Source organism: Nicotiana tabacum, chromosome 5, assembly GCF_000715075.1.
Source record: "Nicotiana tabacum cultivar K326 chromosome 5, ASM71507v2, whole genome shotgun sequence".
Classification (NCBI taxonomy): domain Eukaryota; kingdom Viridiplantae; phylum Streptophyta; class Magnoliopsida; order Solanales; family Solanaceae; genus Nicotiana; species Nicotiana tabacum.
In genome coordinates this window covers 17464272-17480941 of record NC_134084.1, presented here as the reverse complement: position 1 = coordinate 17480941, position 16670 = coordinate 17464272, and the positions used below count along the sequence as shown (strand labels likewise).

Sequence of the window (16670 nt, the reverse complement as noted above, 5' to 3'; positions counted from 1 at the left end):
ATTTCACCCTTAATTTATAGGTTCGCGTGAATTTAATAACTTTTGTCCAAATTTTATATATGTATTAAAAAACTACTAAATATCGATAAATATATGTTAGTGAACTCAATTATTATTATATATTAATTTGAATGTTGCAAATAAATTTCAAATCCTCAATTTGTCTTTTGAAAAATATGGAAGTATATGTAAGTATGCAACGAACCTGTTAAAAGGGTCAAATTACAACTACATGATCATTGAATACAACTAAAATCTTGAAAAATAATGTGCATGTCATGTGATCAAATGAAGGGTGACTGAAGCAGAAGTAAAATAAGATTGAGCTCATTTATGAAATGACAATGAATTTTTTGCATTTTTACTAAAATGCTTGACTGTATTTTACTTTACAAGTCAAAAAACAAATCACATTGAATTTATTTTGTCAAAATGTAATTGTCACTCCTAAGGTAAGACATAATCTAGCTTCTTATTAAAATGTACAAAAACATCTATCAAACTAAGTCATTTTTAAGTCAACTATAATAAGTGTTTATACCAAAGGTAGCTGATATCTCAAAAAAAAAAAAGTAAGGAAAATGACACTGTAGTAGCTGAAAAATATATAAAATTTGTATATTTTTTGTATATAAACACATTTTGTATGTTACATAAAAAAATTATACAAATTTTATACACTTTTTCAACTACCAAATGTAAATAGTTTCTGGCACGGGCCAAAAGTGATTATACCCCAAAAAAGTATGCAAGTAACATATTAAAATCGGTTAAATTACAAGACAACTACACGATCATTGAATACAACTACAATTTTGAAGAAACATGTACATGTCAAATCAAATGAGGCAACTGAAGCAAATATAATACAGCATATAAAAAAAAGGTTTGGCTTTTGAAGAACAAAAAAACCAAAGGTATATCTTCTGTTGAAATTAGGCAACATGTAGTAAATCCAAGAACATCATATTCTTCAGTTTTCCTTTCCTTGCCCATCACCAACTGCTTCACTAACTTGTCAAGGGCTTTGCTTGGCATCCTTCCCAGAATATTTACCTGAAAATTCTCTTTTAACATAACATACTCTCTTCGCAATGAAACAAAATTTTGTAGACACCACAAAATAATAATAAAAGTCTAATACCCTAAGCTAGATTTTCTTTGGGGGCGGGGTGAGGGTGGATTTAGTCGGCATCTGCACAAATTGCCTTTTTGACGCCACTAGACTAACGGGTAGTATTTAAAGAGTGGCCTCAAAAAAGGCCATATAGTGCAAATAATTTGATTTTTAAAGCAATATATCCAACAACAACAACGTACCCAATGTAATCCCACAAGTGGAATCGGGGAGGTAGTGAGTATGCAAACTTACCCCTAGCCTTGTGCAGGTAGAGAGGTTGTTTCCGTTACACCCTTGGCTAAAAGCTAAAAAACCTACATCCATATTATTTAAAACCTTTCGAGATCCTTTTAACACAAAAAATAATCTTCTGTAGCGAGGATCATTGAAATAAGCCAAAATACTATTTCAACAGAAAATACAATTTACGGGGATTAATTCTTTCAAAGCGTGGCATAATATTTTCAAATCACTAACATAGAAAACTTGTTCATGATTCCGTTCTCTCCATTGTAATAGCCTGACGGGAAAGAAGAAAAACAAAAGCATGTATGGAAGATCATGAAAATAAGTAATACTTACCTGCATCCAGTTTTTAAACAAATCAAGATATTTTACCTAAGCAATTGAAAAATAAAGTGAGAATACATATCACTTAACCATGATTAAATGATAATTGCATGTATGAAAGGGACTTGTCATGCATTTTTTGGTTTGGTGAAACACTTTGTGCAAATAAGTTTTTATCATGAAAATATAGGGAAGCAAAGGAATACTCACAATGGAAATACGCTACGGGTACTCTTTCTTTGTTGATGAGTTCAAACTTATAAGTATCTCCTACTTGGACATCAATTGCTTCTCTGAACTGTTGCCATCCCCTGTTAACCCCAACGTGATCTGCCATTCGCCCTAGTTGAACTTTGAGAATCATCTCACAACATCTATTCATCAAGCCATTTGATTTTACAAAAGCCAATGGAAGATACAGCTCAAGTTTATCACATTGTATAGACCAATGTCGTTTTAGTATTAGCATTGTCAACAGATGTTGAAGCAGGTACTTGTGCTTTTCGAGCAGTCACATTTGAGGTCTGAATCGTAAGGTCTGTTATTCCTTTTAAAAGTACATGAAAGAAAGACAGAATCAGAGAAATGAAAGGAAAAAATGTATGAATACAGCAACAAGGGTTTGCTCTTGAAATCCAGACCTTGAGTGGAAACATTTTTAGCATCCAAATTGATCTTCTTTCCTTCGGGCTGAAGTGATGCATTTCCTCTCAGATCTAGTTTTGAAAGACACAACAATATAAGAAACAAAACTAAAACAAAAAAAGAATTTGGAAAGAAATGTTTTTATCACATTAAAGATTGAAAATAATTTTTTAGCAGAAAAGAAGAGATGAAAAGAAATTAGGAAGGGCTTATTCAACTCCCAGAATTATAGGGCTTCTTTCAAGGACCTGAAAAAGGTCAACTGTAGCCAATGCCTAACTTGACCATAAGTAGCTCCAGATTTCATTCTCAGTTGATGGAATTTTTTAAGAACTCATAAAACTTGAGAAAACATAAAAGATATGCTACCAATAATTGAGCGAAAATGCCGTCCTCTCTTTTACTAAAAAATTGTGTCTAGTGTTTTAGAATTCAGTCCATAGAAACTACAGATGAAGATAAAAACAGTTGCAAAGATAAGCTTTAATAACTAGAGAAGGACCTTATAAGTTAATAATTATGTCATTGTATTTATGATTTAAAGAAAGAAATAGACGTACACTAGCAGCTGACATTTGGAATATGTTTTTACCAATTTCTGGACGTGCGTTAGTCATGCCTTACGGTATCAAGGATGCTTATGAGAGCTGGTGCCTTTTGAACTTGTTGCGGAAGCCAAATGTATATAGTGTGAATGAGTCACAACTACTATACCAAAAATTATGGCAGCCACTAAATAATAAATAAGACAATAAGACAACAATAAAAGGAACACCAGAATTTACGAGGTTCGGCTAATTTTGCCTACTTCCTCGGACACAACCAATATTTTATTCCACTCCAAAATTACAAGTGAAATAATACTAAAGAGAGAAGATACAAATGCCTTAAGAAAATATGAAAGCAAATGAGAGGTGTGTATAAATCCTAAACATTAGGCCTCCTTTTATAGAGAAAAATTCCCAACCAATATGCTCCTTCACCAATGTGGGACTTTGGCACTCAACAAATCTCCACCTTGGCAAAATTCCACATCTTCAATTTTCTCTCAATAACAAATTTTGGTTGTCTTCATCTTCAATCTTCAGTGTTCAACAATGTTGATCAAATCCAAACAATGTTGAAACTTGACCGCAATCGCCACTTTTGTTAGCATATCAGCCGGATTCCCTGTAGTATGAATTTTCTTCACTGTGACTCCACCTTCTTCTATAATTTCTCGTACGAAATGATACTGAACATCAATGTGCTTCGTCCTTGCATGATAAACTTGGTTCTTCGCTAATTGAATAGCACTTTGACTATCACAAAAAATTGTGATACTTTTTTGTCCAATACCAAGCTCTTTTAGCAACTCCTGAAGCCAAATTGCCTCCTTCACAGCCTCTGTAATAGTCATGTACTCTGCCTCTGTTGTAGACAAAGCAACTGTTGACTGCAAAGTAAACTTCCAACTAACTGGTGCCTTCGCAAAAGTAAACACATAACCAGTAGTTGATCTTCGATTGTCCAGATCACCCGCAAAATCTGAGTCACAATATCCAACTACAGACGGATTGCCTTCCTACTCAAAAACTAACCTAACATCTACAATATTATGAATATACCGTAGAATCCATTTCACAGTTTGTCAATGCTCCTTTCCTGGATTATGCATATATATGCTAATAACTCCAACAGCTAGTGAAATGTCAGGTCTCGTACAGACCATTGCATACATCAAGCTACCGACAGCATTTGCGAATGGTACCCTTGACATATTCTCCCGTTCAGCTTAATCTTTTGGCGACATAGTAGTACTTAGCTTAAAATGGGGAGCAAGTGGAGTACTAACTGGCTTAGTCTTCTCATCTTATGCCAAAACGTTGTAGTACGCTCTTCAAATATTCTTTCTAAAATAAACAGAGTTTCTTTGAACGTTTATCTCTTATTATCTCCATGCCAAGAATTTTCTTTGTCTCACCCAGATCCTTCATCTCGAACTCCTTCTTTAGTTGAATCTTCAACTTGTCAATTTCTTCTGAATTCTTGGAAGCTATCAACATATCATCAACATATATGAGAAGATATACAAAGGAACCATCTTTTTTTTTAGAAGTAAAAGGAACCATCTTTAAGCTTGCGCAAATACACACAATGATCGTATTTGTTTTTCTTGTACCATTGCCGCAACATAAACTTGTCAAATCGCTTGTACCATTGTCTAAAAAATTGTTTCAATCCGTACAACGATTTTTCAATTTTGCATACCATATTTTCTTTTCCAGCAACTTTGAATCCTTCTGGCTGAGTCATATGGATTTCCTCCTACAAGTTTCCATGTAAAAACGCAATTTTTACATCCATCTGAACAAGTTCCAAATCCAACTATGCTACCAAAGCCAGCATAATTCTAATGGAAGAATGTTTTACAACCGGAGAAAATACTTTATTGTAATCAATTCCCTCCTTTTAAGCATATCTTTTGGCCACCAATCTTGCTTTGTAGCGAACATCTACTTAGTTAGGAAATCCTTCCTTCTTTGCGTAAACCCATTTGCTTTCTTGCCCTTTGGGAGATTGGCCAATTTCCATGTATGATTCTGATAAAGGGACTGCATTTCATCATTCATGGCAATCCTCCACTTATCTTCTTCTGAACTTTGGACTGCGTCTTTATAAGTTGTAGGAACACCATCAGCTACAATTGAGGCTGCACAAGCCACCGTCTATATGAGACGAACAGGTTTCTTTATTGTCCTTTTAGGTTTACTTGTTGCAATTGACTCAAGTTGTTGAGGTTCTTGAGTTGGAACCTCCCTCTCAACTGGCTCTTCTTCCAGAGGATGATCTTCATTTGTTTCCTCCTCTGCTTCTTGTGTAGGAAAAATAAATTTTCCCTCAAATTCCACCTGCTTAGAAGCACCCTCATCTTGTTTGGTATCTTCATTTGTTACCCTATTTACCATAGCAGATTCATCGAAGGTAACATCTCTGCTAAATATTACTTTCTTTGTCATAGGACACCATAAGCGGTATCCTTTGACTCTAGAAGTAATCCCTATAAAAATAGACTTTTTTGCCCTTGGATCCAATTTTGACTCTGTCACATGATAATATGCAGTTGAGCCAAACACGTGCAAAGAGTCATAATCTACAGCAGGCTTTCCATACCATTTTTCAAATGGTGTCTTGTCATCAATAGCAGCAGATAGTAGACGATTAATGAGGTGGCATGCATATGTAATTGCCTCGGCCCAAAATTCTTTGCCCAAGCCAGCATTGGACAACATACACCGTACCTTCTCCAGCAAGGTCCGGTTCATACGTTCTGCCACTCCATTCTGTTGTGGTATATGTCTAACAGTGAAGTGTCGGACGATGTCATCATTTTCACAGACCTTATTGAAATGCCATTTTTTGTATTCACCTCCATTGTCTGTGCGAATACACTTGATCCTCCTGCCTGTTTGATTCTCCACCATCGTCTTCCATTTGAGAAAAATTTCCAACACTTCAGCTTTCCTCTTCATTGTATACACTCGCACTCTTCGGGAAAAATCATCAACAAAGGTTATAAAATAGTGCTTCCCACCCAATGAAGGAGTTTTGGAAGGACCCCAAACATCAGAGTGTACATAATCCAAAATGCCTTTAGTATTAGGGATCGCTGTACCAAATTTAACTCTTGTCTGTTTTCCTTTGACACAATGCTTGCAAAACTCCAAGTTGCAAGTCTTTACCCCTTTTAACAATCCTTGATCTGATAGAGTTTTCAAGGATTTTCCTCCAGCATGTGTCATAGCCTGGTTGCTTCTGCCTCTTTGTCGTCACTGGATGTCACTGTCGATGTCCCAATAACTGTACTACCACGATAGCGGTAGATGTTATTGTTCTTCCGATTAACCTTCATTACCACTAGTGCACCGGAGCATATTCTCATCACTCCATTTTCTGCAATGATTTTGAACCCTTTTGATTCTAGGGCTCCCACAGAGATGAGATTCTTCTTCAAACCCGGTACATATCGAACATCTGTTAATGTTCTTATCATTCCATCATGGTTCCTTAATCGTATTGAACCAATGCCATATGAGGTTAGAGGGCTGTTATCTGTTGTGTGGATGACTCCATATTCCCCTTCTTGAAAATGTACGAACCAGCCCATGTTGGGACACATATGATAGCTACAAGCCGAGTCCATCAACCATATGTCTGATGATGTTGATGACTCTGTTGTAACTAATGAGAAGTCTGAATCATCACAATCAGCAACATTTGAATCCATAATGGCCTTTCCATTATTATGTTTGGTCTTATTCTTCAACTTCGGACAGTCTTTCTTCCAGTGCCCCTTTTCTCGACAAAAGGCACATTCATCTTTGCTGGGTCTAGATCTTGACTTGGATCTTCCCTTCTTTGTACTCGTTTGATTTTGAGGATGACCCCTCACAACCAGTGCTTCTCCTTCTCTGCCCTTTTGTTTTTCTCCCTTTCTTTGTTCATAGTTGTACAACTCCGAACAAACTTCTCTGAGAGAAACTTCGTCATTTCCATGGAGTAGAGTAATTTCAAAGTGTTCGTACTCATTAGGAAGTGACCCCAACAACATCAAGGCCAAGTCACCATCATTAAAAGTTGCATCCATATTTTGCAAATTTGTGACCAACTTATTGAAACTGGTGATATGTTCATTCATTGTGGTACCAGGAACATAGGTGAAGCGAAACAGTCTCTTCTTCATGTACAATTTATTTTGACTGTTTTTCTTCAAAAATTTATCCTCCAGTGCTTTCCATAATTTACTTGCAGAAGTTTCCTTTGTGTATGGATATTTCTGCTCTCTAGCAAGGTAGGATCGAATGGTACCGCAAGCAACACGGTTGATAATTTTCCAATCTTCTTCACCAATAACATCTGGTTTCTTTTCTTCAATGGCAAGATCTATCCTTTTTATAGGTGTGTATAAATCCTAAACATTAGGTCTTCCTTTTATAAGGAAAAATTCCCAACCAAATATGCTCCTTCACCGATGTGGGACTTTGGCACTCAACAGAACTTCTTTGGATTGTGTCTGCTCCTTAGTTATTCAGCAAGTTTTTGTATGTGAGCAGTCACTATTGTATTTTTTTTTTTGGTAATAACTGTGAAATATTACCATTTAACAACCAAATTAATACATCCTAAAGAGCACCTAGACACACTACCACCTTCTAGGAAGGGTGCAATGTACTCATAGGCCTTTAGTTATTCACTAATTACAAAGTTTCTGCAGCAAATAATCACATCTTCTGGCTTTCCTAGAGTTTCTGTGTATATCTAAATTCCTTTTGTATCTGTGTCATCACAAAGCTAGTATTTACATTGAGTCCTTTAAACACTTTTTCATTCCTGGCTTTCCAGGTGTGATAGATCAGGGCCCCCCAAATTGCTGCAGCTATTTCCTTTTTGAAGAACTTCCAGTGCTTCCTTTTAATCTTTTCCAACACCTGCATTACAGTCCCTTGTGGTATTATCATATTTGTGCAGTTCTGTATCGCAGCCCTCAATTCTGTTGTCCATCGACAATCCTGAAACATGTGGTCTTGGGTTTCAGCAACCATATCATTACATAAGCAGCATTCAATGTCTTGTATTGGCACATGTAGTTTCAAAAGTCTATCTTTCGTAAGCAATCGACCATGAGCAGCTAACCAAAGAATCATCCTGTGTTTCGGCTGCATAATAGATGTCCATATTAGCTCTGCCACGGGTAGTCTGGTCAAATCCCCCTGTAGAGCGATGTAGCTACCATTTATTGAATACTTCCCTGAAGCAGTTAACACATATTTCCCATTATGGTACCACTCCATCATTTCAACTTTTAGGGAATTCAATTTCCTCCAATACCAACTACAATCAAGTGGAGGTACATGTGCCCATATATTTTTGCTATGCATCTTCTTGATGCCATTTAATGAAATTATCTTACTTCATCAAAAAAAAAAAGAACTACACAAAAAATTGGAGAACTGGATTAAATTTAAGAGAAGGACATAGATGAGAGATTAACCGTGAAACTTCAATATAGGCTTCTCTCCATTGGCTACTATCTCAAACATTACTCGATCTCCTTCTTTTAAATAATTAGCAACGCAGAACTCACGCCATCCACCTCCAATGTAGGTGAATCTGCCACATGAATATAGATTAAATGTCCATGACCTTTGCTCGTCGCTTATCATTATCGTACATCTCCCATCTCCAAGACCATGTTGTCGCGCGAATGGGCTAGGAACATGCTGGAACAGTGTATAACCAGTATCACATAAGCAGTTCATATGTTTTTTCTGAATTTTCTCATAACCAGATGAGTTCTTACCAGAAAACGCTTTGAAAGGTAATAGGGTTTCATGGAACAAATGAAATGAGGTTGACTAAGATGCATGTCCTTAGCAGCTTCTACATTGGGAACAGCCTTGCGTGATGATATGATGTTGGACTTTGGTTTTTCTGTTACATTTGTTAATTAATGCACAAATCATGTAAGAAATATATATGGAAATAATACTTACGATATACGAACAAAAGAACATACCAATAGGTCAACATAATAGAATCTGTCTTGGAGGCTATAGATTTTTCCTACTGTATGCAGATATCTTGCATAGTAAAACTAATTTTCCAGCTATGAAAACGATGAATCTACTTTCCCCATATTCTCTCTTGCACTACGTGATCATGGTTTTATTCAAATTCAAATGTTAATTATTTGTGAAAAAGTCTAATATTTTCTCAATTTGGTAAATCAACTATATACAGCATTCGTAGTGTAATACATCCTTCCTGAAAAGAAAAAAGCCATGTAAGTTTTTAACCTGTAGTGTATAGATCTATGGGAAAGCTCAAACAAGACCTTACTAGCTCTGTTCTACTATCACATATCTGTTAGAAGTTAACTATAGTTACCATTTGAGCCTATGTATTATAAATGAAACGAAAAAAAACGTATTAGATATAACAAGAAGGATTTGCTCGTGAAATCCAGACCTTGAGTGGAAACTCTTTCAGTATCCGAATTAGTCTTCTTTCCTTCGGGCTGGAATGATGCATTTTCTCTCAGATCTATTTTTAAATCGACATAAACAATCAACAATTTTAGAATTGCAACAGAATATGAATCTAAACCAAGTAGAAAAGAATTGCTTTAGACACAATAAATAAAGAAAATAAATTCAGGGGAAAAGGAGCGATGAAAGTTATTTTAGAAGGGCTAATTCGACCCTCAGAAAAATATAACCTTTTTGTTAGGAAATCTTATCTCATGGTATGCGCTACTCAGTGAAGTACTTGAATAATCCTAACATAAAACTTGAGAAAGAACTTTTTGGAAAACTGCTGTAAATAGTTCAAAAGGCGTGCTACGAAACTCAAAAACATTTCTCAGTAACTGTTACTCTCAAGAAAGGGGAAAATCTTTCATAGATACTTCTAAATATACTTTAATAAAATTACTACATTTAAAACTCTTTAATAAATAAAAACATCAATGATGAATTTGTATTTTATTATCAGTTGATGGAATTGGTCATTTGAAAGACTTCATAATAACTTGAGAAAACATAAAAGATATACTACTAACATCAAAACAAACTTGGCAAATGGTAGCTACTATTTTTCGTGCATCTGGAATGAGAGGAATCACAGATGGAATTTCAACTCCTAATCACTCTGTTAAAGCAATTTGTCTAAACAATTTATTTAGTTGGTTCAACCAAGTTCCTGTAACTAGCATTGAACATTGTGTTTGCTCCTTAGTTATTCAGTAAGTTTTTGTATGTGAGCAGTCACTCTTTTGTCTATTTTTGCTACGCATAAAGATGATGCCATTTAATGAGATTATCTTACTTCATCCCCCCCCCCCCCCAAAAAAAAACGAACTAGAGAAAAAATTGGAGAACTGGATTAAATTTAAGAGAAGGGCTTATTAACCGTGAAACTTCAATATAGGCTTCTCTCCATTGGCAACTATCCCAAACATTACTCGATCTCCTTCCTTTAAGCAATTTGCAATGCAGAAGTCATGCCATCCACCTCCAATGTAGGTGACTTTGCCACATGAATATAGCGTAAATGTCCATGACCTTTGCTCATCTCTTATCATTATCGTACATTTCCTGTCTCTGAGACCATGTTGTCGTGCGAATGGGCTAGGAACACGCTGGAACAGTTTATAACCAGTTTTACATAAGCAGTTCTTATGTTTTTTTCTGAATTTTCTCATAACGAGATGAGTTCTTACCAGAAAGCACTTTGAAAGGTTATAGGGTTTCATGGTACAAATGAAATGAGGATGACCAAGATGCAAGTCCTTAGCAGCTTCTACATTGGGAACAGCCTTGCATGATGATATGATGTTGGACTTTGGTTTTTCTGTTACATTTGTTAATTACACAAAAAGTCATGTAAGAAATATATATGGAAAGAATACTTACGATATACAAACAGAAGAACATATCAATAGCTCAACATGATAGAACCGGTCTTGGAGGCTATAGATCTATCCTACTGTATGCAGATTTCTTGCATAGTAAAACTACTTTTCAGCTATGAAGACAATGAATCTACTTTTCCCATATTCCATCTTGCACTATCTGATCATGGTTTTATTCATATTCAAATACTTATTATTTGTGAAAAAATCTAATATTTTCTCAATTCGGTTAATTAACTATATAAAGCATTCATTGTGTAATGCATCCTTCCTGAAAAGAAAAAAAAATCATGTAAGTTATCTCAAATTCTCAATTAGTTATTGTGAATCATATCTTAGCACAACATTTTTCATCATGTAATACCTGTAGTGTATCAGATCTATGGGAAAGCTCAAACAAGACCTTACTAGCTATGTTCTACTATCACACATCTGGTAGGAGTTGACTCTAGTTACCATTACTATTAGCCTGGGTATTAGAAATGAAATGCAAAAAACGTATTAGATACAACAAGAAGGATTTGCTCGTGAAATCCAGACCTGGAGTGGAAACTCTTTCAATATCCGAATTATTCTTTCCCTCGGGCTGAAGTGATGCATTTTTTCTCAGATCTAGTTTTTAAATCGACACAAACAATCAACAATGTTAGAATTGCAACAGAATATGAATCTGAAACCAAGCAGAAAAGAATTTCTTTAGTCACAATAAAGAAAGAAAATAAATTGAGGGGAAAAGGAGAGATGAAAGTTATTTTAGAAGGGCTAATTCGACTCTCAGAAACATATAGCTTTTTTGTTAGGAAATCCTATCTCATAGTATGCGCTACTGAATGAAGTGCTTGAATAAGCCAAACATAAAACTTGAGAAAGAACTTTTTGAAGAGCCGCTGTAAATAGGTCAAAAGGCCTTCTACGAAACTCAAAAACATTTCTCAGTAACTGTTGCTCTCAAGAAAGTGGAAAATCTTTGGCAGATACCTTAGTAAAATACTACATTTAAGATATATTTGAGAAAACATTAAAGATATATTACTAAAAAATGAACAGATATGGTGTGGTCTATTTCACCAGGACACTACTGTTCACCAACAAAATTTGTATCCCGTATTTTAAAATTCAAACCATAGAAGCTACATATGAAGATAAGAACAGTAACAACGGGAGCTTTAATTGTATTTATGATCTAAAGTAAGATATAGATAAAAATTCCCATCTCAAAAAAAAGTAAGATATAGATAAAAAATGAAAACTGGATGAAATTTAAGAGAAGGGCTTAGACGAAAATGTTGTCATGAAACTTCAATATAGGCTTTTCTCCACTGGCGACTATCTCAAATGAAATGAGGTAGTATGGTAATATGGTTTCATGGTACAAATGAAATGAGGGTGAGAGAGAGGCATGTTCTTAGCAGCTTCTACGTTGAGGAAAGCCTTGTGTGATGACATGAGGTTGGACTTTGGTTTTTCTATTACATTTGCTAATTACACATAAAGCCATGTAAGAAATAGAAATATTTTGTGGAACGGATACTTCCAATATACGAATAAAAGAACATATGAATAGTTAATTATACACAAATACATGACTAGAAATTAAATATGACTGAAAAGATTACAGTTAAAGTATGAATAGCATCTAAACATGCACCTCAGCTTTTGGCTAATTGTTTATCCAATAAAAGTTGAAACTTATTATTATAAGGTTAAGAGAAATAACTTGCAAATTCATCAAGTATAAACTGATTGTACTATAATAAGCATCAATTGATTAATTTTGTGATGCTATTGATGTTTGTTTCAGTAATTACAGTGTAGTGCTACTGTTTAAAATTCTAATTTCCTTTAGAAGATCATAAACTACTGCTTTAGTATATACTCATGTCATCAATATGTCTCCCGAAAGGTTGAGGACTACACTGCATCTCTAATGTGACTCTAAAGATCTTTACCATTTGAAATCAAATTTCCAACTGTTTGGTTGGGTAAATTTTTAGAAGTGTAGTTGATATGAGAATCATGTTTTACAGTTTGGAGTTTGGACAATCAAACACTAAGATAGCGTTTGGACATAAATTTGGTTGAAACTTGAAAAAAAAGTTTTTGAAGTTGTGCTGAAAAATAATTTTTGGAAGTTGAAGTTGTGTTTGGACATGCATTTTATTTGAAAAAAAGATGAAGTTTTGTGAGTGGAAGAAAAAATTTCACCCAAAAACTGGTTTAACTTGAGAAACTATTTCAAAAAAATTTTCAAAAATTGATCATGTTTTCAAAAAAAAAAAAATTGAAAAAATATACCCAAAATTTATGGCCAAACGGGTGCTAAATAATTTGATTGAAGATGTAATACGGTGTTATGGTATATATAACAAAGTAAAAAGATTGTTGAAAATTAAGAGATAGCTTAAATGAGAAAACTTACTATGGAATTTCCATATTGGTCTTTCTCCATTAGCAACAACCTTAAACATTATACGATCTCCAACCTTTATGTCATTTGCATCACGGAATTCACCCCACTTACCTCCAATATAGACTTGAGAATAGGAGGTATATAGCTTTAAATTCCATGACCTTTGTCTTTCATCTCTAATAATCAAACCATATTTCTTGTTTCTGAAGCCGTTTGCCTTTGTAAATTTTACAGGAAGGCGCTGAAATAGTTTATAACAATTTGCAAATTTCATCAAACATATCATATGCTTCATATTTTTGCAGTAAATAATGCCAATAAACCAAGGGGGAGAAAAATAAAATGGTGCATAAGTCTCCTTTAGCCCGAAGATTCTTGAAGGGTTAGGGTGAAATGAATTTTGAGACTTACAAAGTAACCTTTCGAAAAGCAATAGGATCTAACTGTGCATACAACATGAGATTGACCAATAGGGTTTTGAGGAGCAGCTTCTGCATGGGGAAAAGTCTTGCATTGTCAATTGTAGATAAACCCATATCAATAAATTAAATATGACAAAATGATTACGATCAGAACATGAATAAGATACAAACATCCACCCCATCTTTGAGCTAATTTTTAATCTAAACAGATTGAATGTTATGTTAAGATTAAGGGAATTAAGTTGCAAATTCATCAAGTTTAAGCTAATGGGTTCTAAAGAAATCACCTTTGATTTCAAATTTCTTGGAAGGATCTTTAACAATATGTGCTTCTTCTTCGTCTTGCAGATACTCCGCATACTCTCTGTCACAGTGACTTGAATCAAAGATGGTAACCTCAAACTCCATCTCTCCTTCATGTCTGAAAATCAATAAATCTCCTAACCGTAAATCATGCTCTTCTGCAAACTTTTCCCAACCCTCTTCCAGTCGCTGGCCATTCAGCTTCACCAGCCACTTCTTACTACCCCTTTTCAGTACTGCATGTTCATGCTCATGACCCTTTAGATACTTCAGAAAACCTTTAGGAATTTTCTGCAGTACAACATAAACTTAGAGTTGTCTTGTTAGGAACCATCAAGCTGTTTTGTTTAGCATGTGAAACAGTACTATTTTTCTACCCAGATAAACAATTAAAAAGGGCAAGGGTCAAATTTACCCATGAACTATGAGAAATAGTCTATGTCTGCCTTTGGTAATAATCGGGGTCAATCATACGCCCTTGCCGTAACAAAAATGGGTAATATTTGCCCTTATTGACTAATGAAATTGATTAGCACAGTTTAGTGCCACGTGTCCAAAACTTAATAAGGAGAGACGGGTCAAACTTGCCCTGAACTAAGCGAAATGGTCTAGCTATTGCCTCCGTTAATAGTTTCGTTCAATCATGCCGGTAGATATGAATTCTCGAAGGAACCGTGGCAAGAGAGCTGCTCTTTTCATGGAATTGAGGAAGGTATAAGGACTTCTTCACCACACCCTTCGCACGAAATTGATGAACAAGAGAATGAGATGGTAATAGATTGATGGCATGATATGGTTAGTCTGCTAAAAAGATCGTCCACTGACACCACCCTTGTGGTGGACACTGACACCAAAAAAGTTTTTATTTTTATTAGAAAACTGTCTTAGATTCCTTAACATTGAATTGGGAGGATGCCCTTTACTCGTTGAGAAAAACATATAGTAAACAGTGTTATCAAAGGCGAAAAGCGCAAAGGTCTGTTGGGGCTTTAAGCACAAAGCGCAAATAAAGCGTGGGCTTTAATGAAGAAAGGCGTAAATGGAGAAAAAAATACAAATATGCATGTGTAGTCCAAGACAAATAATTACAAGTTTACAGTACGAATAACAAATATAGGCGCAAAGAAGCTGAAAAATATTAACGATACAGTGAAATATCAATTGTTTAATGTCACCTCCTCAGGATTAAGCTCATTTGGCAAAGAAAGTATGTCTTCTTTCCACCTTGATGACGACAAGTGCCCACTAGGCGAGGCAAAGCACTTAACATGTTTTGCACCTCGCATCAAGGCTTAAGTGCGCCTTTGACAACACTGCTACCATTAACTTTTACAGTTGCCTGAATTTCCAATGACGACCCTCGTCTCGTCTCATCTCCTCTCCCCTTGGCTACTCCGATAGAACCCTCTCGGCTATCAAACCCCAATTATTTGGTCATTTTCGCCCACTGCCAAGATTCCTTATCCCTTCGCCCGAGAATGGTTTAATTATCTGTTGCAGTGGAACATTGTTTCACTGTTGCCATATCTCCAATTTGTGGTTGTTCGTCGGTTAAGAAGATTAAAATAGGTGGGAGTGTTTAAAGGCGCAGAGGATAAAAAGGAATAGTTAATTTTTAAGCCAGGAATGTCATAGCTAGGCCATTTTGCACATTTCTCGGGCAAGATTTGACCCTTTTCTTGTTATTAAAATTTGGACACGTGACAGCAAACTAATCAGTTCAGTTAGCCATCGAGTCACCCCAAGAGCAAGGTGGGGAGTTCTTGGAGGGAGGGATGCCGAGGGTCTATCGAAAACAGTCACTCTACCCCAGGGTAGGGGTAAGGTCTGCGTACACACTACCCTCCCCAGACTCCACGTGTGGGATTATTTTAGGTGGTTGTTGTTGTTTGTTGTTAGCCATTGAGGCTAAATATAGCCCAGTTTTGTAACAAACTAACAGTAAAGGCATGATTGACCCCAACTATCAACGTAGGGTATATGTCGACCTTTTTGCATAGTTCAAGAGCAAATTTAACCTTTTTGCATGTTCATATGGACTATGGTTTTTGAATTTTAGTGTTTTTCTTTTCTGGGACGAATTGTTAACTCCATATCATATAGTATATAAATATAGAAGCAAAGATGAAATAATTACTAAAACACGGTTAATTTTGACTCACCAGAGCGCGCTTGAAGCCTGGTTGAATAGGCTTGAAAAAGTGAGGCTTCGCTGGACGGACTTTCATAGCCAGCTGTCAAAAAATGCAGTTAACTATCTTTTTCTACTTTGTAATTGATAGAATTGAAAGATTGATACTTCAATTCAGTTCAGAGGATGCAATTATTTGGTAACTGAAACTTGAAAGGAATGTCAGCTTTTACTGTGGGACTGTGTAAATTGGGAGAAAGAAAAACAATACAACATTAGCATAAATATTACTATATATTTACAGGCGTGGGAACTGGGAACCGGCGGGTTTTTCATTAGTAATGGGCAAACCAGTCAATGTGGGTTAGTCTATGCAGGCCTTGGTATTTGACGGGCTGGGTCCGGGTCGTTCCATCATTTTTATGGGCCTTAAAATTTCAACTCAGTCCTATGTGGGCCACGGGCCGGTCCACAATTCTTTAAGGACATTTTTTTTTTATTTTCTTTAATTTAAGTTTTAATCTAAAAGTGAAAGAAAAAATATTTTGTTAGACAGAAAATTTTTGGTAAAACTTAATAACTTTTGATATTATTTCAATAGATTATAAATAAATAAA

At 35.5% G+C, this 16670-nt stretch overlaps 1 protein-coding gene across 14 annotated transcripts; it reads right to left on the bottom strand.

Annotated features, from left to right (window-relative positions):
- Positions 1-735: 735 nt before the first annotated feature.
- Positions 736-16356, bottom strand: LOC107778317 (B3 domain-containing protein REM14). Of its 14 annotated transcripts, XR_012709390.1 has the most exons (15): positions 16085-16356; positions 13907-14213; positions 13609-13688; positions 13207-13438; positions 11328-11399; positions 10596-10726; positions 10286-10514; positions 9344-9418; positions 8676-8806; positions 8367-8595; positions 2332-2406; positions 1901-2237; positions 1703-1738; positions 1373-1434; positions 736-1056 (listed from the first exon to the last, which is right to left on the bottom strand). XR_012709390.1 is itself a non-coding variant. In XM_075253368.1 (12 exons), the coding sequence occupies exons 1-12, from the start codon at positions 16148-16150 to the stop codon at positions 2122-2124; spliced, it is 1743 nt and encodes a 580-aa protein (XP_075109469.1). In that variant the 5' UTR covers positions 16151-16356; the 3' UTR covers positions 1899-2121. The 14 variants fall into 14 exon arrangements, 1 of the variants encoding a protein (XP_075109469.1); XR_012709386.1 differs by having other exon boundaries at positions 1373-1738; XR_012709389.1 differs by having other exon boundaries at positions 736-1434.
- Between the last annotated feature and the right edge of the window lie 314 nt (positions 16357-16670).

What these genes read in the sequence shown, in the direction of transcription:
- LOC107778317 (XM_075253368.1), bottom strand. Translation starts at nt 16,150, where the DNA reads ATGAAAGTCCGTCCAGCGAAGCCTCACTTTTTCAAGCCTATTCAACCA. An exon ending in ACCAATATGGAAATTCCATA is followed by an intron (nt 11,400 to 13,206) that starts GTAAGTTTTCTC and finishes TTTAAAAACTAG; the next exon opens with ATCTGAGAAAAAATGCATCA. An exon ending in ACCTTTCAAAGTGCTTTCTG is followed by an intron (nt 10,515 to 10,595) that starts GTAAGAACTCAT and finishes AAACTGTTCCAG; the next exon opens with CGTGTTCCTAGCCCATTCGC.